The 22430-nt window shown below is 53.8% G+C and overlaps 1 protein-coding gene across 6 annotated transcripts in view; it reads left to right on the top strand.

The window, feature by feature from the left end:
* Lingo1 (leucine rich repeat and Ig domain containing 1) overlaps positions 1–22430 on the top strand; it is a 180655-nt gene that overhangs the window by 148059 nt on the left and 10166 nt on the right. The window contains exon 1 of one of the 6 annotated variants that reach the window (XM_048417188.3): positions 13351–13623. The exons of 4 other annotated variants lie outside the window; for them this stretch is intronic. In XM_048417188.3, the coding sequence (XP_048273145.1) occupies positions 13477–13623 (147 nt within the window). In that variant the 5' untranslated portion in view covers positions 13351–13476. Of the gene's footprint in view, positions 1–13350; positions 13624–14869; positions 15620–22430 lie in introns of those variants that run through there. One more of the 6 variants, XM_048417189.3, reaches the window with a different exon arrangement.

The raw sequence follows: 22430 nt of genomic DNA, 5'->3' as shown, positions 1-22430 counted from the left end.
AGCCTCGGGCCTCCATGTGTACACATACACACATGTAGTTACACATGCAGGAAAAAATAATTCTGCGTATGAAGTGTGCTTTCCTTCTCCATGCATCGCCCTGGCTGATCCTGACCTGTGAAGCCCTCCACTGAGGCTAAACATACTCTAGATCCAGCCCAGGCAACAGCACCTCAGCAGAGGCTGGGAGTGGCTGAGGACAGCTGCCAGAGCCAAGCCTGTACACTCCAACCTACCCACCACCTCCTCTACCCCCTCCTCATCCCATGCTCTGTGCTGCCCACACATGACCTTCTCCTCTCTGTGACAACCTTTCAGACTGCCTTGGCTGTGCCCGCAATCTGAGACTTCCACATCCTTAATCTGGCCTCTCCACTATACAGCTCCTGTCTGTCCTTTTCTTACCCTTCAAGTGACTTCAGAAGAGAAGGAAACTGGAATTCAGGACAAGGGTCCTGCCTGGATTGGACCCAGATCTGGCCTCTGAACTCCAATGGGCTGAATCACTGCTCAACACAGACAAAACCTGCAGGGTCCAGGCTGCCCCCTGCTGGATGCCCAGAGTTGCCATGGCGACCCTCTGCCTGTCTTCCCAGCATGGAGACAATCAAAAAATAACAGCAAGAACTCTTTTATTCTGTGTCCCACCTGGGAGCCATTTAAGCCTCCTTATTCCTTTTGACACATTAATATTTTTTTTGGCTCTTAAGATTATCTTGAAATCCCCCCTCACTTTTAGGTTCCATGGCATGGCCTCCAAGAGCCTTCGATCACACACACACACGTGCACACACACGCGTGCATGCGTGCACACACACGTGCACACACACAGGTGAACATATTGTGCACTTGTTTACACACCACACTAGAAACAGCAAATTGGCCTTCTGATGCTTTAACAGCAGAGCTACAAGGAAGGCATGGCCCCTTCTCTTCATCTGCACACCACTTTATAGTTTGCAAACACCTCTGCCTTCTAATATCATGCAAATCCTGCAGAATTAGATGAGGAGGGTGACCCTTGGGAAGGGGCACAGGCAGGCCAACATGGTACTTGTGGCTCAACCCCATTTTGCTTGTGCCCTGAGACTCAGTGTACCCTGGTTCCCCTTTTCACAGTAAGGTCACTGAGACCCAAAGAGGGTGGCCAGAGGCTGAGATAGACTTGGCCATCTGAATGCTCTCCCCCTCTGGCCATAGGAGTCAGGGTCAGGCCAGGCATGCTATAGCAATCAGTGAGGGAAGAATGTGGAAAGCTGAGGAATCATGGGGTCAAGTCTCACTTGGGGAGGGAGGGGCATTGTTTTTTTCGCTGCAAAGTGTCACCAACAATGTGTCTGGCTCAGAACCACTGCATGTTCTCAGAAGCCACTGAGTTTGACACGCAGTAAGCTCTCCTTAAATGCTTGCTTTTGTGTGAATGGAAACTCAATGGCCAATGTGTCTAGGTGATGTTGGGGCTCAACATCCTCATCTGTAAAATGGGACTGATGATGCTCGGAAGGACCCAATACCAAACCCATTCTCCTCTACATGGTTCCTTCCCCAAGACAGAACCCCAGGAGAAGGAGGCAAGGAAACAGATACCTTCCTGTCTGTCTGTCAATCCATCTGCAATGGTGGCATCCGTTTTCATAGAGGAGGGGAATCTGCAAAGTAGTCAAAAAAATATTTCCTCTGTGACTCCAGCAGCCCAGCTGTTCTCTTTCAGGAAAAGTGCTGAGGGCTGAAAACACAGGAACAATGATAGAGAGACAGGAAAGTGGGGTGGGGGAGGGCAGAGCAAAGTGAAGGGCATGGGGCGGGGCAGCATGGAGTGCACAGTTTTGCCAGGGCCTTTCCTGGGCCACCTGGAGCAGCATTCAGCAAGGCTGTCCTTTGCCCCACAGCTGCTGGGATCCACCGGCCACCAGTGCGCCTGTCCTGTGGAACCTGGGTTCAAAGGCAGCACTAACAGAAAAAGACATGAGCCACCACTAGCCCTGTCACTGCATTTGTGAGTCATCCTGCCCCACCTGGAGGAGGCTCTTGGACTTCTTGGTCCCTGTGGTGTCTCAGCATGGAGTTAGAAAGGAGGTTCCGTGGCACATACTCCTCCTCCAGACCCACTCAAGACCATTATGGCCCCTCCACGGGCCTTGTTTAGACCTGGCTCTTCCAGCCTTCCCACTCAGTACTTGCTCTTATGATTTCTTTGGGTACCCATGGCCCTGTCTGTAGGCTGAGTCTTGCCTACAGGCTTCTCTAGGGAGGCCCTTAGAGTCCTCCCTGCAAGGCTGCCTCCCTCCTCCTTGTGGCTCCTCCTTGTGGCTCTGGTCACTCTCTGCTTCCTTTGCTCAGACTTCCATAAAAGAACCTAGGTGTTCTTTGCTCTCCTCCTGGTACCAACTGGCCAGATCTGGTATGAACAAGCTCTGGGTCAAGAGCTTGGGGGTTGGTGTTCTCAACCGGTCATCCCTACCCTGCCCACCTCTGGATCCCCACTAGCATGACCACTGGGGAGACTGGCCTCCCAGTACCATGTCAGTAAGACAGGTGGTTAGCTCACATGGGTCCTGGGTACCTGCTTTCCTCAGGAGATAAGTACCCTGGCTATCAGTCACTCCTCTGTGACCCGGAGTGACTTCCCTGCCTCCCCAGGCCTCTGCTTCCTATGTGGTAGGGATGCCTGCACACCTTCTTCCTAGGGCTGTGGGAGCATGAGATGAGTTACTACCCTGGTACTAACTGGGTCCTAGCACCTGAGGGCACAGGCTAAAGGCCTAGCAGTGCCCCCCAAAGGTCACAGAGCCTGTCTGCCCTCTGACCCCACATAGAAGAGCACACCCTTCCCTGGCCATCTGCTGACTCTACCAAACCACGAAACACTAGCCTTTCCCTGTGGACAGAGAAGCCACTGGGAGCTCAGTGGAGGGGTTTGCTCCTATGCTGACCTTCATCAGGCAGATGTCCAGGGTTTCTAGGTGCAGCATGTACTCCCAGGACAGTGGACTGGTGGCCTCTGAGCTGACTGTCCCTGGAAGCAGTTCTACCCAGTCGCGTCCACCCCCCACTGCCCACAGAGGTGTGACACATGGGGTATAAAGAAGAAAGAGGAACTTAAGCCTCCAGCTTCATTCTAAGCCACTGCTAGGTCCCTCAACCCTTCTTTCCCTCCCTAACCCTACCCCTACCCCCCATTTAGCTCTCTTGGTTGCCATGACAGCAGAATACTGGGAAGCAGGACTCCTTGGAGGGACTGAAACAAAGTGACATCAATTGTGTGCTAGTCTCTAGGTGCACATATGTGCCCAGGTGGGTGTCCCTTGCATGTCACCATGAGATGGGCTGGGGGTTGTACGTTTGGTTTATGAAGTCTTTTCCAGGTCATGTGCCTGGCTCATGCATATTCCATAGACACACAACTGAAGTACAAACAGGGATGGTCAGAGTCTTGGTTACTCACTACTTTCTTGAGAAGGCTGGGAGGTGACTGCAGTTGGGTGCCTGTCCTCTTGCTCCCCTCGGCAAGCTCTTGCAGATGTCCCCTCTGTCACCTTGCCATGGGAGATAGGCAGGGCAGGTGGATGGGGAAACTGAGGTCTTCCTGTGTGCTTGCTCATTCAAGCTGGGGCTGTGCTGGGGCCTCCTAGGCCCTGAGATAGTGGGGTCTCTGAGGGGGCATTTGGTATGATACACCCCTAAGCTTTCTCAACTCCCCACTCCAGTAGAATGGTCCATGCTCATCACATGAGGAACTGAGCAGCAAGGGCCTCCTGCTCACTTTTCCATGCCCAGAGTTAGTCATTGGCTTGAGGAAAGCCTTCAAACCTCTCTAAAGTAGGTCTTGAGCCAGCTCTTCAGGACTGGTGAGACAGGGGAGGTAGGCACACAGGGGAGAACCTTCAGAGGCAGCAACCGTGCACTTATCTGGGACCAGTGGGCATGAAGGTGGGATGGGTAGACACTTACAGGAACCCCAGATATGTTTGTCTGCTTGCTATGCTTCAGACATGATCTGGTATTTATCTCCAACTATGAGGCACACACAGACACCCCCACCCCCACCTCCAACTCATCGATGTGAAAATACCACAGCCAAACTGAAGTGCAAAGAGTTGGCCACTGGTGGAATGAGTAGCCAAGAGGTCTGCCTACTGCTTGAGTGACTCTTGGGGGAGGCTGAGAGAGTCTGAAGCCCATCCTACCCATCCCACTGTGTGCAAGGGTCCTTTTGACCCCAACTTCCTGGTGGCAGGTCCACAGCCAGGATCCTTACTCCAGACCCCTCAGCCCCCTGAATTGTCTGAGGCAGCCTCCCTGCCTTGCTCTGGGTAGAAGAATTGCGGCTCCTAGACAAGCCTGTTCTTAGACTATGTGCATGGGAGGAAGGGTGTCTGAATGTGTGGGGCAGGGGGTGGGGTGGAATGCAGTCTGAGTCACTGGGACTTCCTGAGGGCATACCAGGCCTGTCTCCCCCACTTGCCTGCTGAGCCACCACAACAGCGCAGGTATTTCTGGCTGGTTTCACACCCTAGCAGGTGGTGTGAACACACTGCCTCAGTGTGCACACCCAAGTTTAAATTTGAGACTATAGGGAGCCTTGCTGGGGTCTATAATCTCGGGCTGCCCTCTGGTCCGTACCAAGTGCTCCTGAAGAGGATCCCATCCAGGGAACCTCTGTCTAAGCTCAAACTTCCATGACAGTGGCCAGGGTCAGGGGTAGCTACAGGTCCTGGTTGCTCCAAAGCAAGTCTCCTCATCTTTCTTCGTGGAATGGATGTTGCCCTTCGTCTGTAGGACTGCATCTTCCCTTAGTTTAAAAGTGGCCAGTAAGAGTCTGGCTAGGAGCCTGCCATGGTGGTGCACACTTTTAATCCCAGCACTCAGGAAGCAGAGGCAGGAGGATCCCTGAGTTTCAGGACAACCAGCGCTACATAGAGGAACCCTGTCTCATTTTTTTTAAAAAAGAGAGAGAGAGAGAGAGCCTCTGAGGCCCATTTTCCTTTATCTCAAAAATGGACCGGCAGGATGGTGCTTTTCTGCCCAGAAATGCCAAGCTCATTTTTCAGCGACAGAAATGCCACATGTGAAGAGGGTAGGGACAGAAAGGGAAGAAGATGCTTGGGTCTTCCCCTGGGATCCCTGGAATCAGGACATCCTCCCTCTCTCATCTGCCCTCATGCATGTAGTGGGGCTTGAGACAGGCAGACAGGGAGAGATGGACAACGGGTGCTGCCTGTGGTTGCTGCTGTCTCCTGCCCAGAGGGCAGACACTGCATGGGACATTAGGAGCTTTTGCTCAGGGCTGACAGGCCTTGAAGAACAGAAAGAGATTCAGAAAGGTCTGCTGCTGACCTTCCCCAATTCTGATGACAAAGTCACCAAATTTCATTCTGACACATGGCACACAGGCCCACAACACAACACAGGTATGTCCCCCCAAATATCCCCAAACTAGATATCCACAGAGGAGCCACACTGGCCTCCTGCTCACAACGGATCTTCCTCCTGAGGGTGAGGTGTGCTGGGCCTGCTGCAACGGTCAGGATGATCAGAATGGGCTATCTCACTGGGGTCTCATGTTCTGCTGGAGTAAGAGCTTAGGTCAGACAAGCCAGGCATAGAAAGAACTACCCGAGTGCTTGGCCAGGAAAGACTTCACCCAGAAGCTTCACCCAGTCATCACATATACCATTGCTTTGTGGACAAACAGACCCCACCCCATGTTAGAGGGGGTTGAGGTAGGACTGCAGAAAGATCTTTAACCTACCAGAAAACAGCACCAAGTCTCTGGAAGTTTCTCTCTGACTTGCTGCTTTTGGATCATAGCTGTGACTCCTGGGGAATGGAACCTGACTTGGGGGTACAGTGGGGTTCTCACACACTGCCTGTCACAGGAGGGACAGAATGCCTGATTTGGTAGATGGGGGCCGGTAGACTTGTACGGGCAGAGCAGATTCCACGGAGACAGCAGCAGACCAGAGATTCCTAGCTTCCCTCCTGTCACTGAATTCATGTGGCCTCTGGCCCCAGGGTGCAGCCTGACATCACATATGTTCCAGCTTTTCCCTTCAGCACCATCAGTGTCTTGCCTGGACAAACAAGGAAGAGGGCCTGGAGGCTGCCTCAGGCTGCCTCTGCCTCAGTCTGCTCCAGAGATCCGGTCTCCTCTGACCTGTGACCACACCTGTTCCCACTATCCAAGGACTTAGGTCTACCTGCTACCTGCCCAGAGGTCTGTCCTGACTTGCTGTCCCCCTGGTGGCCACTCTGCCACATCTCTGTGCACTGTCCACTCAGTTTGATATAAGCTTGGAAATTAGACTGATGGTCCTATCTGTCACAAATGGCCTGTGGTCCCAGACTAAAGATGCCCTTCTTAGGGTAGACAGCTGCCCTTAAAGCCCAGAGTGAGCTGCGCCTTGAGGGTTCCTCCACCCCTTCTCTGACTATGCCAGTCTAGCTAATATCACACCTACCTGGGGCAACCACACTAGGCATGGGCTGGATAGCCAGGTAGAGAGGGAGCTCCTGGCTTGTCACACTGTATACCTGGCCAAGGCTAAGCCTGAGGTCCAGCTGTCAAGGGGAGATCAGCAGGCCCAGACTCCAGATGCTTCAGTGCCGCCTGGCTTTGGACAGCCACAGGGCCTCTGTGTTGGGTCTATAAAGCAGATACTGAGGAGAGACTGAGTCTATAGATGATAACATGAGAAGAAGCCACCCTGAGGCTTACCTAGTGAGAGCTTTAGGAGTTTCTCCTTCCGTCCACTGGAGGAATATGCCTTTGGGGGGGTATCAGAACTGAGTAAGGGCTGCCAGCCCAAGAGGTGTGCCAGGCTTACACCTTACTCGCTGGTGTCTAGCTAGGGATTTGCAAGCCTCCCCTGACGAAGAGCTTTGCATACCATGAGCACCTCTGAGACTCCTGGGAGCCAATTCTGGCTCTAACTCTGGCGCCCTGTCTCCATTTACCCTCTCTACTCCTTGGGATGAGATGCCTGCACACAGAGGAGCCTGGGTGGGCTAGGTGGCAGCCCAGCCTTCCCCCCACTTTACTGTGCCTCCCCAGCTGCTGTCCTGGACTCGGGTCTTAATGGAGCGTAAACAGCCTGGCAGAGAGAAGCCTCATTAGGCCTGATCTAATTAGGAGGCTCTGTGCGCTGGAGGTAGATGGGGAGGAGCACCCATTCCTAAAGCCTGCTTGCACCAGGAATGCCATGTATGTACACTCCTAGGACCGTCCTCATAGGCTACCGAAATAGACTAGCCCAGGCAACTGAAGTGGAAAGCCACTCGGAAAGGACAGGTGGTTTGCCAGGGTGGTACAGTCAATAGTGGCTTCCTTAGGAAGTGTGCCCCACAGGTCTCCCAATTTCTCCTGCTCCTCAACCCCTGAGGCAGGTGCATGGCCACGTCTGCCCACTGTTGGCTAGCTCTCACCCAGGACACTGACTTTGACTTCCTCCCCCCTTCCAGGACTGCCAGATGCCACAGTAGGTCAGATGGTGGGAGGCTAGAAATGGGACAAACTGGACTCTCTCCTCTCTGCCTCTGGTTCCCTCTGTAATCCGGATAGGGGTGCTGATGCCATGCCAAGGGGCCCGCCGCCCCTTCGTTAGTCTTAGCTAACAAGCTGTTTATGGGTACGACATGACACCTGCTTTCTTCTTTATAAGTTCAATAATTTATAGGCATATTAGCAGCCCGGCGGCTGCCCTGGGCCCCAGCCAGACGGGACGGGGCGATGCAGCCGGGTGCCTCTGCCGATATTTACCCTCTCCTACCATCAATTATTAAGGATCCCTCCTTCAGTTTTGCACATAATTACACGCGCCGTTATGGTTTGAACTCCCCTGCTCTAAATCCCTCTGGAGCAGGGCCCAGTCTGCCCCACAGGGCTGCCATAGCCCAGGGATTCAGCTGCCTACAAACTGAGGAGGTGGCAGTAACTCTGCCTCACACCCCATCGTCTCCTTGGCTAGCAGTGACCCTTGGGTGGGGTCCTTGCATCTTTGCTGTCTGTGTGGGGTACCTCCCCACCTCTGTACACATAGCTGTCTGCTTGCTCCTTGATTCAGCACAGGTACAGCTACCTCTTGCATGCCTGTCCTGATTCCCTGGTGCCTGCTCTGTGTGTGTGTGTGTGTGTGTGTGTGTGTGTGTGTGTGTGTGTGTGTGTAAACACAGCCTGCACCACACTGAGCTGAATCTTGTTTGCTAGACTATGGGCTCTGGAGGCACAGAGAAGGCCGTGGCAAATGTTTGTTGAGTGATAAACGAATGAGTGGGTGGATGAATGGATGGATGGAAGGATGGATGGCTGAGTGCCTCATCACTAGAGAGTCCACTGAAGGACCTGCCTCTTTATCCCAGGACAGGCCTGTCCTAGTTGGTCCCCTTCCCCCTAAATCCCCTCAACTCACCTGGTTTAGACTGAGATAGCCCTATGGGCAGCAAACCCTGGACCCTTGTCTACATGTTATCACAGGAAGGCAGGGGAGGATGGAATGAGAGAATGTCCCTTCATCATGTCTGCTGTGTGAGCTGGAGAAGATGCTCAACCTTTCTGGTACTATTTCCCCACTGGCTAAATGGGGATGGCCACAGTCCTTCTACAGATGTGGTTGAGGCTTACGTGAGGACCTCTCATGACACAGACGTTCAGTCATATTCCTTAACCTTAACCTTGATCTATCTGTCTGTGAACTGAGCCCACATAAGCTCAAACTGTCTTGAACTGGATGGCCTTATTCCCACCTTCTTGGTCCACTCTTCCCTCACAGGTCTAGTAACTGGCACTACACTGAACTCGAGGGCTCCACAAGTACCACAAACTGCTTGGTCAAGATTTTGCCACATCTCAGCCTACAATATTTAGGAAGAGAAAAAGAGTCCCATGTGACCAAAGAATAGCTAGAGGCCATTTCTTCCCCCATGTGAACAGCAAAGTGAGAACCAAGCCCCAGGTACCCACTAGATGTAGGAGCCCAGGGTTATCTCCCTGGGTACCTCATGCCTCGGTTTCTTCCATAAGAACAAATAATAGGATGGCCCCTGTGGGGCTGTTGAGGAATCAAATGAGTTGCCAAGTGAGCAGTTAACACAGTTAGGAGCAGGGTGGGGCTCGTGGGGGGTACTTGCCTCTCTGAGAAGTGGCACTCTCCCCGAGTGGCGGTCATTCTCCTGTGTGTTTACCTCCCCTATGTGTGTAGATAGCTGTGCTCAGATCGTCAGGTATGCTTTTGAATTTGATATAATGCTGTGGCCTTGTGCGCATCTTTGCTTTGTTCCTCCACACTGCATTATGGGATTGCCTGAACTAGCTTGTGTGACCCTTGTGTCTGTCATCATCATTTGATATCCCGTTGTGTGATCACACTGTACTCTGTCCATCTTCCTGCCACTGAGAGGCATAGCCAATGCTTTGACCTCTACTGTTACAAAAACATCGCAATGGCCCTTTCTGTGCTAGCCTTGCTTCTCTGAGATATGGACCCAGCGTGGAGCTGTTGAGTAACAGACTATGCATCTTTTCAACCTTATCAGGGAGCCGCTAAGTTATTGTGCAGTTCCTCACCCCACTGGCAGGAGGCACTTCACCTGAATTACCGCCCTGTCCCAAGCCAGGGTGAGAGCAAGGAATGGTTGCACACATGTAACAGGTGGAGCGTGCCTCAGGTGCGTGTTGCTTTGTAACAAATCATCCCCACGTGCAGTGGGGATGACCTCATAGATTGTTCAGGGAGGGAATCCAAGTGAGGCAGAGTTGCTTCTCTGACTCAGAGTTTCTTGGGCCTTCAGTCAAGGTATTCGGAGAGCTGTGATCTTCCCAGAGCCCTGCTTGAGGGACACCTGCTTCCAGGTTTGCTCCCTGGCCTTGGGTCCTGTGGTGCTGACTAGAGACACCAGTTCCTTCCCAGTGGGTTTCCCAACAGAGATGCTGATGGTGTGACAGCTGCTTCCCTTAGAATAAATAAGCGACCATGGACAGAGAACACCTAAGACGGAGGCTGCATCTTCTCTTTTCTTTTTCATAATCTTATATCCAAAGTGACATCCCACCTCCTCTGCCACATTCTACTCATCGGAAGTGAGTCGGGGAGTGGAGATGTTGCTCGATGGTTAGAATCCTTGTTTGACATGTGTGAAGCCCTAGGACACTGGGAAGGGGAGGGAGGTGAGTCAGTACGTCCATCTGCACTCAGGGGGATTGTGATGACCCCGGGAGAGACTGTAAGGCAGGAGTCACTGGGAGTCACCTTAGCCCCGCCTACTAGAGGGCAACTGAAATTTGGAAAGAGCAGTGACTTGTGCAGGGTCACACAACAGAGAGGGGATGAGAATTAGAACCCGAGGCTGCCTGGGGGCTTCTGGATCTACTACACTGCCTTTGGCCTCAGAGAACAACAGGTTCTGAGTTAATAGACAGGTCTCCAGGACATCGGAACTCAAGATGAGTGCTTAATGAATGGGTTTGCTAACAGAGCTGCCTGTTTGCTCGCATTAGCTCGAATTTCCCCTCGTGTGCTCCATGGGGATCGCCAAGCCCAGGCCCTTAGGAGCAGCTGCTCTGCCAAGCGCAGAACCCAGGGTCCTCAAGAGCTGGAGAGTGGTCCCTTCATACAAATTGCTATCTATAGTTTCATATTTTTTGCTCTCAACTTAATCTTTTTATTCCCAGTGGAGAGAGCACTTCTCTGATTCCTCCCATTCCAAGATAAGTCAAAGTTAGGAACAACATTGGGTCTTTTCTTCGGGGCTTTGGAGTGGGCCAGACAATCACTGACTGGATTCAAACCAAGTTCTTACTTCTCAGCTTCATGGACGTCACATCCAGGCCAGGCAGCCTTCCAACCCTGCCAGGGCTTCTGCTGAGGACCCTGAGAGCATCCTGACCTCCCCTCGGTGTTTAGCACCGTGCCCCGACCCCCCACCACCACCCACACACACTGAGGGTTGCTGACTGCTCTGCTTCTAGACAGACAGGTGTATCACTCACTCTGGAGCCTTCCCAGCGAAGGCACTACAACCCCAGCCCTGAGTGAACAGAGAGGCGTGACTATGTGGGATCCAAGAGCACCCTGTGGCCAGAGTGGGGACTTTGCATTCGGCTCCCGCAGGTCCCTACTCCCTTGTCCGCCTCACAGTTGTACCATCACGGGACTCTGACCTATGGATTAACTGCCATATCCCAATCCACTTCCCTCCAGCCTGAATCTCTAGGACTTCATTATGCTAGCAGCCTTTCCCTGAGCGTAAAGGACTTTGGAGCACGGGGTAGACTAGGGCCTCTGCTGTGGCTCCCGGGGGTACCAAGGGCCCTGATTTCAGGACTTAGCTTTCTAGGAACCTAAAATTTTTCTCTAAGGAACTAAGGGACATTATCTCACTATCCCCATTGTCTAGCCAGGCCAGAAGAATCCTGAGGCCTTGGCATATAATTGCGGGAACTTTGGCCCTGAGACATGCAGTTCCCCTTCAGGGTGGCACAGCAAGGTAATATGTGGCACAAATCAGAACATGAGGTTCACCTGAGCACCCAGGTCCAAAAACTTTGAGTGTGGGCACCACCCCTGTACCCCTACCCTATGCCTACTGCTGCTTACCCAGCTTCCACTGCCTCCTAGCTCCTCGGCTCCGTTTTTCTTGCTAATTAGAGGTCTCAGCAATGACTCTGCTGTCCCAGCCATTTTAGAGCCATCATTAATTTCAAGTGCCTTCAGAAATAACCATCATCGTAAAACCGTATGAGCTACTGGGATGCAGGCAGGCAGGACCAGCAGACATGGAGGCAGGCTTGTGTGTGCCATCCTCTCCAGTCTGTGCCTCCAGGGAAGCCTGTCCCTGCTAGGCCCCTGCCACCTAAAGCCTCAGCCTCTAAGAATGGGAGGAGAACATAGCTGGGGAAACAGATCACAAACCACGCCAAAGCCCAGCTTGGCCTCTCGTGCGCAGAATAGGCTTGGACAGTACAGCCATCTACCCGAGCTCCTATTTTCTCTCTTGTATGATGCAATCTGCAGTATCAATCCTTCTTCGCGGCCATTTTATCATCTTATTTTGAGATGGGGGTCTCAGGAACTTGCAGCAAACCCCTTGCTTCGGTCTCCTGAGTGCTGGGATCACAGATATGAGCCACCACAGCGGACAGCCATGCCATTCTTGAGATGAAGATGCAAACCGAGCTTGGAGCCTGGCTTACAGATTGGCGGATAGGTGTTAGAGGGAGGGTCCCCTCCTCCACATGCCCTGGAACCCTAACTCCAGTCCCTGCTCTGTGGCCAGAATTCAGGCTACAGAAGGCAGGTTCTTTGAACCACCGGCTTCTTTATTGGGATTTTTCTTAGTTGGACATGGAGGCCTGTTCATTCCCACCTGTTCTTGGGAGCTCCTAGCGGAAGACCAGAGCAACAGGGATATAGGCCTTGCCTAAGGCCTTTAAGTCTGGCCTTAAGGAGGCGAGAAAGACTTACCCCAGACGTGGACCGTAGACCAACAAAGGCCTACAGGTGTGAGTGAGCCTTCCTCAGCTGTAGCTCTGGTTGTAGCAAAGAAGTCCCCAAACTGGGCCATCCTGATGCTCCACAGGTGGCCCTGGGACCTGTGAGAACACTGTTGAGAGTCACCCCACCAGACATCTAGCTAAAAAGGGGGTCCAGGGTTAGCCTCCTCCCTTATGGGTCAGAAGGGCATGGTCAACTACCAGGCCCTAGCTGAACCCTCTCCTTCCACTGGTGAGAGGGGTCATTTTCTTCAGGAGACATAGAGAAAGAACAGTGTCTGAGTTGCTGCTTACAATGGAGGGAGCTGGTGTTATCTTCATCACCCCAAGACACGGAGAGTAGGTGGGCACCACAAGACCCCGGGCTGATACACCAACTTCCTCATCCAGCAACTAGAGACTGAGGATGGGGGCGATGGACTCTCCCCCATTTCTCTGACCAGATCACTGAGGCAGGGAGCAGGTGAGTCGGGGGCGGAGATCTGCGGTGGCCGCGCCTTGCCTGCGTCAGTCGCCGCACCAGGAATAGCCCCCGCCCCCGCCCCCGCCCCGCAACGGGTCTGGCAGAGCCTTTACGCAGGAGCTAGAGAGCGTCTATTCCTGTAGGGCTGTGGGAGGAGGCGGCGCGGGAGGGCGGGAGCTCACCCGTAACTCACAAACAGCCGGGGTGGGGGAGCTGGGGAGACTGGAAAGGGGGTGCTAGGATCACGGAATTGGGGGGCCCCTGTGAGCTGCCTGCGCTGGGCTCTGGAAGGGAGGGGACTAATGTGTGGCCGCCCCACCTCCCCTCCTACCAGTAAGTCCCTCTGCCAAGCCTGCCTCCCACTGGTTTACTCAGCCCTGGAAAGCCATTCAAATTCCCTTTCCACGGTTTACAAGCTGTGTGACCGTGGCCAAGTCACGTAACCTCTCTGAGGCTGGGGTTCCTGCTTGCTGTCACAGGGGAGCAATAGTGTCTCTTCCCGAGGTTGTTGGAGGAAGAATGTAAGATGCATGGAGCATCGCCGACACCTGCGAGGAAGGGGGTTCTAGCTAGACCTGAGCTAAGGATGGCCATAGACAGAAGGCGGGAGTGTCCCAAGCAGTGGTGTGGCAGTGAGGATGAGAGGTATCCAGAATCGGTATCGCTGGAACAGGTTTGTGCAACTCTTTGGATTGTGTGTGAGGTTGATCTGTGGAAATCAAGGCAGCGCTGGGGTTGGGGATTTGGGGTTGGCCTCTCCAGACCAGCCAGGCATCTCTGAAATGTCAGGCTGACTCATTGGAAGGAGAGTGAGGTACTGGGAGCGGGGTCCTTGCCCACCCCAGAAAGGGACAGGCCTTGGACGGGCCTCTTTCCTCCCAGCTCAGCTTCCTTCTTTGTCTGCTGGCATCCCCACAATCTATCTGGAATGTTGAGGTGCTAATGGGGAGAAGGGACCTCTGCGTTGTGACGTCTTCACTGATGGTTATTCCAATAAAACTGGCATAGTTTTAAGGGGAATCTGGCTTCGAGCAGATGGAAAGGGTGTACAGTAGAATAATGTGAGGCTCTAATGGGTTGTCTGACTGCTCCTCAGTATTTGCCAGCCCACCCTGCCAGGCTAGTCTCTGTGTCTGTGGCTCGAGAAGAGTCTGGGTCTCTATGTAAAGATCTTATTCTTTGGGGTCATCTGAAGATATGGTCCGAGGCCAGGATCCACCAAACTCGGTATTTATTTTAGGGAGCTAGGTAGTGAATAGCTAAGCCCAGACCGAGGCTCTGTGCTGCCCTCTGCTGGTTGCTTGGTAGAGTGCCACTTTCAGGAGCCTGCCAGAGAGGCCTGCTGCCCTCTGCTGGACAGGAAACCCGACGGGGTGGGGACCAGAACGCAAAGGATTCTAGACCTGGCCTCCGGGTAGACCCCCTAAGAAAGCTCGGCTTCCACACCGCCCTCCTATGCTTCCGGTTCTGCAAGCCTCGCCCCAAGATCCCTAGGAAGTAGTGGGGTGGGGGTGGAGGGGGTCCCAGACATTTCGAGAGGAGGGGTCAAGGCCTGACCCTCGTCACGCCGTCCTCCAAACAACCCTGGCCAGGTTGGGGGTGGGGGGGAGTCCTGTCTGTCCACGTGCGTGTGTCAGTCCACATAGCCGTGTTCAATGACCCCAGTTAACACGTGTGAACACACGCGCTCACATGCACATGCATGTGGTCAGTGACAATCACACGCGAATGGGTGCACGCTCCCTAGGAAGACCGCAGGCCGGGCTGGCTTGAGACTAGCCGGAGCCTGGGACCCAGAGGGGCACTGCGTGGTGCAGGGCGGGAGCACGGGGGGGGGGGGGGGGGGGCGCCGGCCCGGGAGCGCTCTTCGTCTGCGCCCCACTGTCACTCTCGCTGCCCTTTGGGCGCTGGGCAGCTGCTGGGGTGCTCCTCGATCTTCGCCCGGTTCTCTGAAAGAAGGACCCCCACCCAGGTTTTGTGGCCGCGCCTTCTCCTCCCCCGCCCGGCTCTTGCGCTCGCTCTCTAGCTCCCTCCCTCCCACTGTCCCTCCTCCCTCCCTGGCTCGCTGCTCGCTCCTCTCGCTCCCTCCCCACGCCGCGGCAGAGCGCGGAGCCCGAGCGGGAGCCGGCGTGGGAGCCGGAGCGGGCGGCAGCGCAGGCGGCGGCCGGACCCGGACCCGTCCCGGTCCCGGAGCGCGCGGAGTCCCCACCCGCGCCGCTCGGGCCCCTCTCCGGACGCGGGGCTCTGAGCAGCATGCGCGGCAGCTGCCCACCGGCCCCAGCCCTGGCCCCGGCCCCGCTGCGGAGAGCGCCCGGCCTCGACCCCGGCCCCAGCGGTAGAGGCGGTGGCGGCGGCTCCCGGCCGGCCCGAGGGACAGAGCCAGGCTCTCGGAGCCCGCGCCAAGCGTCCTGAGCGAGCCAGCTCCCCAGCCCGCCTCGGCCGCGACCTCCGCCCCCAACTCCCGAGCTCCTGCCCCGGGGCTGGCTGGGCTCCCGCCCGCGTAGGACAGACAGACGGACGGCCAGCCCTGCGAGGGCGCGTGGACCGGGCGGAGGTGTTGGAGGTGGAGACGGAGGAGGGGGGCTGGGCTGGGGCTGGGGCCGCGCCGGCAGGAGAGACATGCGATTGGTGACCGAGCCGAGCGAACGGACAGCGCGCCCGAGATGCAGGTGAGCCCCTCCACGGTGGCCGAGCCCAAGTCGGCAGCCCTGCGGTGAGTGCCTCTGGGAGCAGCTGTCGGCCCAGGCTTCACTCCCCTGGGGCTATGTAGGACATTCTGTACCACCCAGACCCCCTTTGGGGTCACAGGCCTGATCCTCAAGTTTCAAATGATTTTCCCATTTTTCTTCCGCTGGCCCTTACAGATCTCTCGGGTTGGCAAACTGGGACCCGTGGTCAAGGAGAGATCCATTCCATTCTATTCCTGCTCTGGTGCTCCCTAAATCACCTCCCATTCTGGGCATTGGTCACCCGGAGGGTATGCTCTCTTAACCCTGAAACGAGTCCCTCTCAGTGGACCAGAGGCCACCTCCCCAGTCCTGGCTGACACCCCCAAGTCTGGGGACACTACTGGGGAGCAGTTTCTCTCCAGGCTCCAGCTAGGATTGCCCCTCTCTCCACAGGAGCCTTCCCAACCTCTTTCTGGCTCCTTTCTGGCTCCTCCCGAGTGAAAGGAAGGTGGAGAGGGGAAGAAAGGGGAGGGGGGAAGTCCAGTTGAGGAAGACCCAGGAACCTTCGGGGCTCCCCTTTGTCTTCCTTCAGCTGGGCTTCTCACCTCCTCCTGCCCCACTTTTCACTCCAGAGGGAAATGGGTGGGAAGTGGAAGCCTGCTAAGAAGGGGGAGGTGAGAAAGGAGCCTCCGGTGTGTGCCCAAACACACCCTATTTGGGTGGGCTTTGGGCTTCCTGCCCTCTGAGATACCCCAGAAGATGTTTCTCTCTAGGTGGGTCCCACTTTGAGGAGGGGTGGGACCAGGCAGGTGGGCAGTCCCCTGGGTCTCTTATTGCTGGGGTCCCTGCCCAGCCCCTGACCAGCTCTTGTGGCGGCACCTCCCCTTTGTTCTCAAAGGCCCTGTGGTGGGTGGGTGGAGTGGCGACCAGGGCACAAGGAAGATGGGAACAGCTCTGCCCTGGTGGGTGGGAGTGCAAGAGACCTGAGGTGGGGGCAGGACCATCTGGGCCAGCCCCTTTCTGCCAGTCCAGCCTTCCCCCCAGTCCTTGGCTGGACTTGGGCAGCCAGAGGGCGCCCGGCTCTCCTGGTTCCCGGTTGTGGGCTCAGCCCTGCTGTCCATTATGCCAACCACTCCAGCGCGGGGCCTTGGTGCCAGGGGAGTCCACCGAGCAGGCAGAGAACCTGGGGCTTCCCTGGACTCACTGAGGGCTGCTAATGAGGGGATGGATGGCCCACTGCTTCTGGCCCTTTGTCCTTGTGTAGGCCAAGAGGGGTGCAGAGTCCTCAGCCATTGGGAAGGTGCTAGCACCTGGTTTGCTGGGAAGCAAGACGGAGGTGACAGAAAGGCGAGGTGAAGAAGGCATTGGGGCCACGCTGAAGGTGCCAGGGAAAAGGGGGCATGGTATCGCAAGATCTGAGGGCAACACCCAGCTGCCTCCTTGAGGAGACGCGGCCAAAGAAGGACAGGACCCCGTGGAGCTCTTGTTGTCTCTGTGCCCCCTCCTCCAGTCCTAGTTGAAGTGTGACATGGCCTTGAGTGGGGCTCCATCAAGACTGTGATGCTCCCTAGACCTGGAGTAAATACGGGTTTAGGAAACAGCTTTTACAGGATGGGTGTGTGCTGCGCGCTAAGGTTTGATGCTTTGTGGGTGGAGGGATCCTGCAAGACTGTTTTACTTGTCACGGTCCTCTTTAATCCTGGGGAGTCCTCTCTTCTGTCCCTGCCCCTCAACACACGTTGCTCACACTAGATGGTTGTTTGTTTTTTAACTCAGAATTCTAGAGGGTCACCGTCCTCCTCCTCCTCCAGAATGGGTTGCTTAGCCAAAAAAAAAAAAAAAAAAAAAAAAAAAAAGTTGAGCAGGACCTTTATCCAGGATGGCTCAGCTGAGCCTCTGTTAGGTGCCTGTGAAAGTAGAAGGCTGGCCCTGGGGGAGGCTAGGATCTTTGTCTGGCTTTTCTGTGTGTGACTTTCCAGCTCCCAGTTCCCCTCCCAGAACATGACCACTGGTCGTATTTTGTTCTCTCCCTACCAGTTCTTCCCCATATGCCTGTACCCTCCCTTGGCCTGGTCTAGCATCCTTCTTCAAAAGGCTCTCCTCTTCAAGAAGCGTTCCCTAGCTGCTCTAAGTACCCACATTGATTTACACACGATGGCATGCCAGCCCATTCATTCATGCATTTAGTCTGTACATCCTGGTGAGCTGCCTGCTCGGCTCCTCACTAGATCCTATTGATTACCTTGAATACCTAGGCAGACCTCCGGGCATGGGCAAGATATCAAGACCCTAGGACCTCCTGGCAAGGACAACCTGTAGGGGCCATGGAGACCTTAGCTGCAAGAATGGGTAGGGCAAGATAAGTGCTAAAGATGTCCCAGGTCGAGACTGGGGAGAGCCAAGGCAGAGTGCTCCAGAAGGGGGGGGGGGCGGTTCTTTGTGGGAGCTGATGGAGTCAACCTCTTAGAAGAGGGTAACTGGAGGTTTTGCAGAGACACAGGAAGCAGGGGTTTCCAGAATGAGAGGAGACTCTCTGAAGAAAGCTTTGAGAAGGCAGGGTCATTTCCAAACACATCTGAGGCATTCTTGATTCTGACCTTTGTTTATGTGAATGAATGGTTAAGTGAATACCCTTGAGTGCTGCGGGTCAATTGCAATTCTGCCGAGCACTCAGCTTCTTCAGCGTCACTCCACTGTGAGAGCGGACTCAGCAGTCACAGGCCTGGTTCAAGCTTCAGCTCCACCGCTGCCTCATTCTGTGACTTTGGGGAACTTACTTAGTCTCTCTGGGCCTCCATGTCCTTTCCAATAAAGTGGAGTTAACTATAGTATCTACCTCAATGGAGACGGTGGCAGTTAAATGTGCTACTACACACAAAGCACTTAGAACGGTGTGGAGTGCACCGTGCGTGCGTCGTGAGTGCTAAGCTGCTCACAGTTCAGATCAGCGATGTGCTTCCGGTTTTCTCCTTGGAGGCAGTGCCGAGATTTAGTTTTCTAGCGGAGAAAACAACCGGCAGAGTGGAGTGTCCTGTCCAAAGCCCCCATCTTGCAGGCATGGGTTCACTCTAACGTGCTCTCCTTCTGACCACGGGCGGCAGCTGTTCTCACTGTTCCAGGCGTAGCCTGTTCATTTGTTAATCCATGGGCTTGTAAGTAGTACTCGCTGGGCAATGGTGGTGCATGCCTTTAATCCCAGCACTCGGGAGGCAGAAGCAGGTGGGTCTCTGTGAGTTGGAGGCCAGCCTGGTCGGCAAGAGCTAGTTCCAGGACAGGCTCCAAAGCTACAGAGAAACCCTGTCTCAAAAAACCAATAATAATAATAATAATAATAGTAATAATAATAATAATAATAATAATAATGAAAACCAATAATGATAATAGTAGTAGTAGTAGTACTTGCTTGGGCATGATGACACATGCCTATAATCCCAGCACTTGGGAGGCAGAGGCAGGTGGATCTCTGTGAGATCAAGGCCAGCCTGCTCTACATAGTAAGTTCCATACCAGTCAAGGCTACACAGTAACACACACACACAAAAAATAATAAAACAAAATAAATAGGAGTAGTGCTCACAATAACACAATGAACACATGATCCAACTCTCCAACTTCAACATTCAGCCTTCGCCTCTTCCTGTGTCTTCCCCATACCTCATCCTCAGCTCCTCTTTATGAGGCAGTTGCCACCCTGCACTATGTATTTAAATTTCTCTTGCCTCTTGTGTTTGGGGCTGAGGGTGTAACTCAGTGGTAGGACACTTGCCTAGCATTCATGAAGTCCTGGGTTCAGTACCCAGCACCAAAACAAAGTAATATATTTAACTATATAAGAACTGTGGCATTTTAATTATTTTTTACCTCTCTATCTAAAATATGAATGGCATGCAGTCCTCTGGAATTGACTTTTTCATTCCTTATCATATTTTTGCAAATGATAGTAGATATTCAGCACCCATTCATTTTTCTCTGGTGGGTTTGGTTGTTGCTTGAATGTAACACAATGCATTCATGGCCCTCCTGCTGATGAGCATTTGGGTTTTTGATCTTTCTGGCTTTTAGAGATGGTGCTGCCACAATCCCCCTGGTCCTTTCTGCTGAGGCAGTATGGGAAGTGCCCTGATCTGTTGGGCTGAAGGGCATGTCCATGTTCGACTTTCCTAGGAACTGTGCCAAAGTGCTTTCCAAATTGGTTGGACCACTTTATGCCTCTCCCACGGGGGACGAGTGCTCCCTCCACCCTCCATCCCCAGACAAGTCCATGCTATCTATTGACTGTCTTGATTTTTCCTGATTGAATGAGTGTAAACTGGGATTTCATTATAGCCTTGATTTGCATTTCTCGGATTCAAGGTTTACGGTGTCTGAAAGGGGGTTGAGACAGGCAGCATCCAGTGTGGGCTGGACCTCACTAAGTGGTTGTTATCCCACCAAACTCGGTTTCCTCTGAAATGGGGATATTGTCCGTAAAAGTTCTGCGCTCAGGCGTGGGCAGGAGTGATGGGAGGGGGATTCCGCCAGGAAGTGGAAATGAAGGCAGAGCAAGTAAGACTTGCGTCCCTGTGCAGCAAGAACAAGAAGGAAGCATGCAGGAGGTGCCAGTTGCTCTGGGTCCACTTCAGGATGGGAAGGGGCTGCCTCGCTTGGGAGCTACAGGGAGCCTGTGCTTCTTTATTCGAACACCCTCTCCCTGCTCAGCTTTCTGCAGCTCCCCTTCCTGCACCCTGGCATTGACATGCAGCCTGGCACTGGTGAGTGCTTAGCAAGAATGTGGTGGCCAACTGCTGGATGAAAAGTGTGTGTGATCCTGCCCCTGGCATTCACAACTCCCTGGGGGCCCTCTCTGATTGCTCTTGTCCAAGCAAACGAATGAAGGGCGACCAAGCAAGATAGCTCCTGGGCATCCAAGGGTCCCCAAACCACAAGACCCACCAGAGGGGCTAAGAAGCCAGGTACCAGCAGGCCAAGTTGGAGTACCTCCCCCTGCCAGCCTGGTGTACCCGCAGTTGATTTCACCCCACCCCCCTTCCCTGCCCAGGCTTGGGCCCCTGGAGCTGGTTAGAGACAAGCGCCAGGGCTGGCGGAATAATTATGCCTATTTCATGTGACACCCAAATTGATTGCCGCCAGGGTGACATTACCAGGGCATTGTTCCTCATCTCCAACCTCTTATTACATGTTATTAGGGTGTGTGGTGTGTGTGTGTTTTTCTATTTTTTTTCCATTTCAGGGAATTAATCTCTCCCTTCCACCTCCTCTGCTTCCCTCTGCAGAGAATCACTCTCAGCCTGGGAAGGGGGCGGGGCCTGACCAGCAACCCTTTTCTGCTTGATCCTGAGCAGGCCTGCAGCTACAGCTGGGGGCCTGACTATCTCTAGTCCCTTGGCTTGAATCCAAGATGTGGGCATCTTAGAGCTGAGAAAGGCTGCTAAGATCTAGCTTCCAGAAAGGCCTCTATTTGCAAGCCTCCCATGGCAGGCTGCTCACAGTGGGGCCGAGGTAGGTCTCCCACCGCCCTTGGCTCCGCCCTCTGCACCAGCCATGGACACTTGACATAGTTCTTAGAGGTGTGCAAGGTTTTCACTCTCCTCACCACATGTGGGTTTGTGCAAGGGCAGCCTGAGGGTCATCCAACTGGGCCTGAGCCGGGTCCAGCATAGCCTGTGTCCAAGCAGAGGATTTACCAGCTCCCTGGCATGAGCTCAACATGTTGGAAGGATGGACATTCACAAGGGACTGACCAGGACTTGTTGAACAGAGAGGGCTTGACCAGCTAGTACCAAGGGAAGGGTAGTGTTTTTGTTTATAGTTTGTCTGATCATGACATAAGTAACTCATCAGACTTTGCTTTATGATATATCAGGGGCTTATGTTTCCCCCCTTGTGAATCACAAATATCCCAAACCATCGCCCACCCATGACCTAGCTCCACCACGAGTGGTGTGGCCACACTGGAATGGCAGAGAAGATAGCTTTCGGTGGGCCTTCCTAGGCCAGCCTGAGATACTGTGGGCCATGGGCGGTGCTGGTACTCTTGACATCATTCCTCGTCTGTATGATGGTCTCTAAGATGGAATGCCTCTGGATTAAGACTAGCACGGGGCCTTGAACTAACAGCCCAGGCTCAGTTTCCTCATCAGTTCAGTGGGACTGATATATTGAGGACCAGTAGGGCCATCCTGTGCTCAGCATAAATACCTGCCTTCCTCCTTCATGAGCTGTCTGTGTCCGGCATGGTTAGAGGGCAGCATGAAGCCTGCCAGCCCCATTGCGAAGGAAGACATTGTGGTCTCAAGGGGTAAGAGCACTTCAAGATCTCAGAGGTCTCCAAAAGAGTGATCAGGACAAGCTGGGGTCAAAGGAATCCCAGCTCTGCCCCTTGTGGCTGTGTGACTTTCAGCAAACGGTATGCCTTCTCTGTGCTTTAGCCCTCTGATCAGCAGAACAGGGATAATTATACCAATCTTCCTGATTGTGAAGATGCCACCAGTTGCCTGACTGTGTGAACACTGCTTTTCTTTGTCCGAATGTTTTGTAAGACACTATGGGGAGGGAGGCAGAGTTTAGACTCTCTATAGTTCCTACCATGCTGTGACCGCGAACAGATTCACAGAACCTCTTTGTGTTACCCCTTTTCCTTTCTTCTCTTTTTCTTTTTTTTTTCTTTTCTTTTTTTCCTTTTGAGACAGAATCTCTATATATAGTTCTGTTTGGCCTAGAACTATGCAGAATAATCTGGCCTCAAACTCACAGAGATCCCCCTGCCTCTGCTTTCCAAGTGCTGGGACTAAAGGCATGCATCACCACACCC

Source organism: Myodes glareolus, chromosome 4 (assembly GCF_982192425.1).
Source record: "Myodes glareolus chromosome 4, mMyoGla1.1, whole genome shotgun sequence".
Lineage (NCBI taxonomy): Eukaryota > Metazoa > Chordata > Mammalia > Rodentia > Cricetidae > Myodes > Myodes glareolus.
Note: the sequence above shows the minus strand (reverse complement) of the source record. Positions and strands in the feature narration are given on the sequence as shown.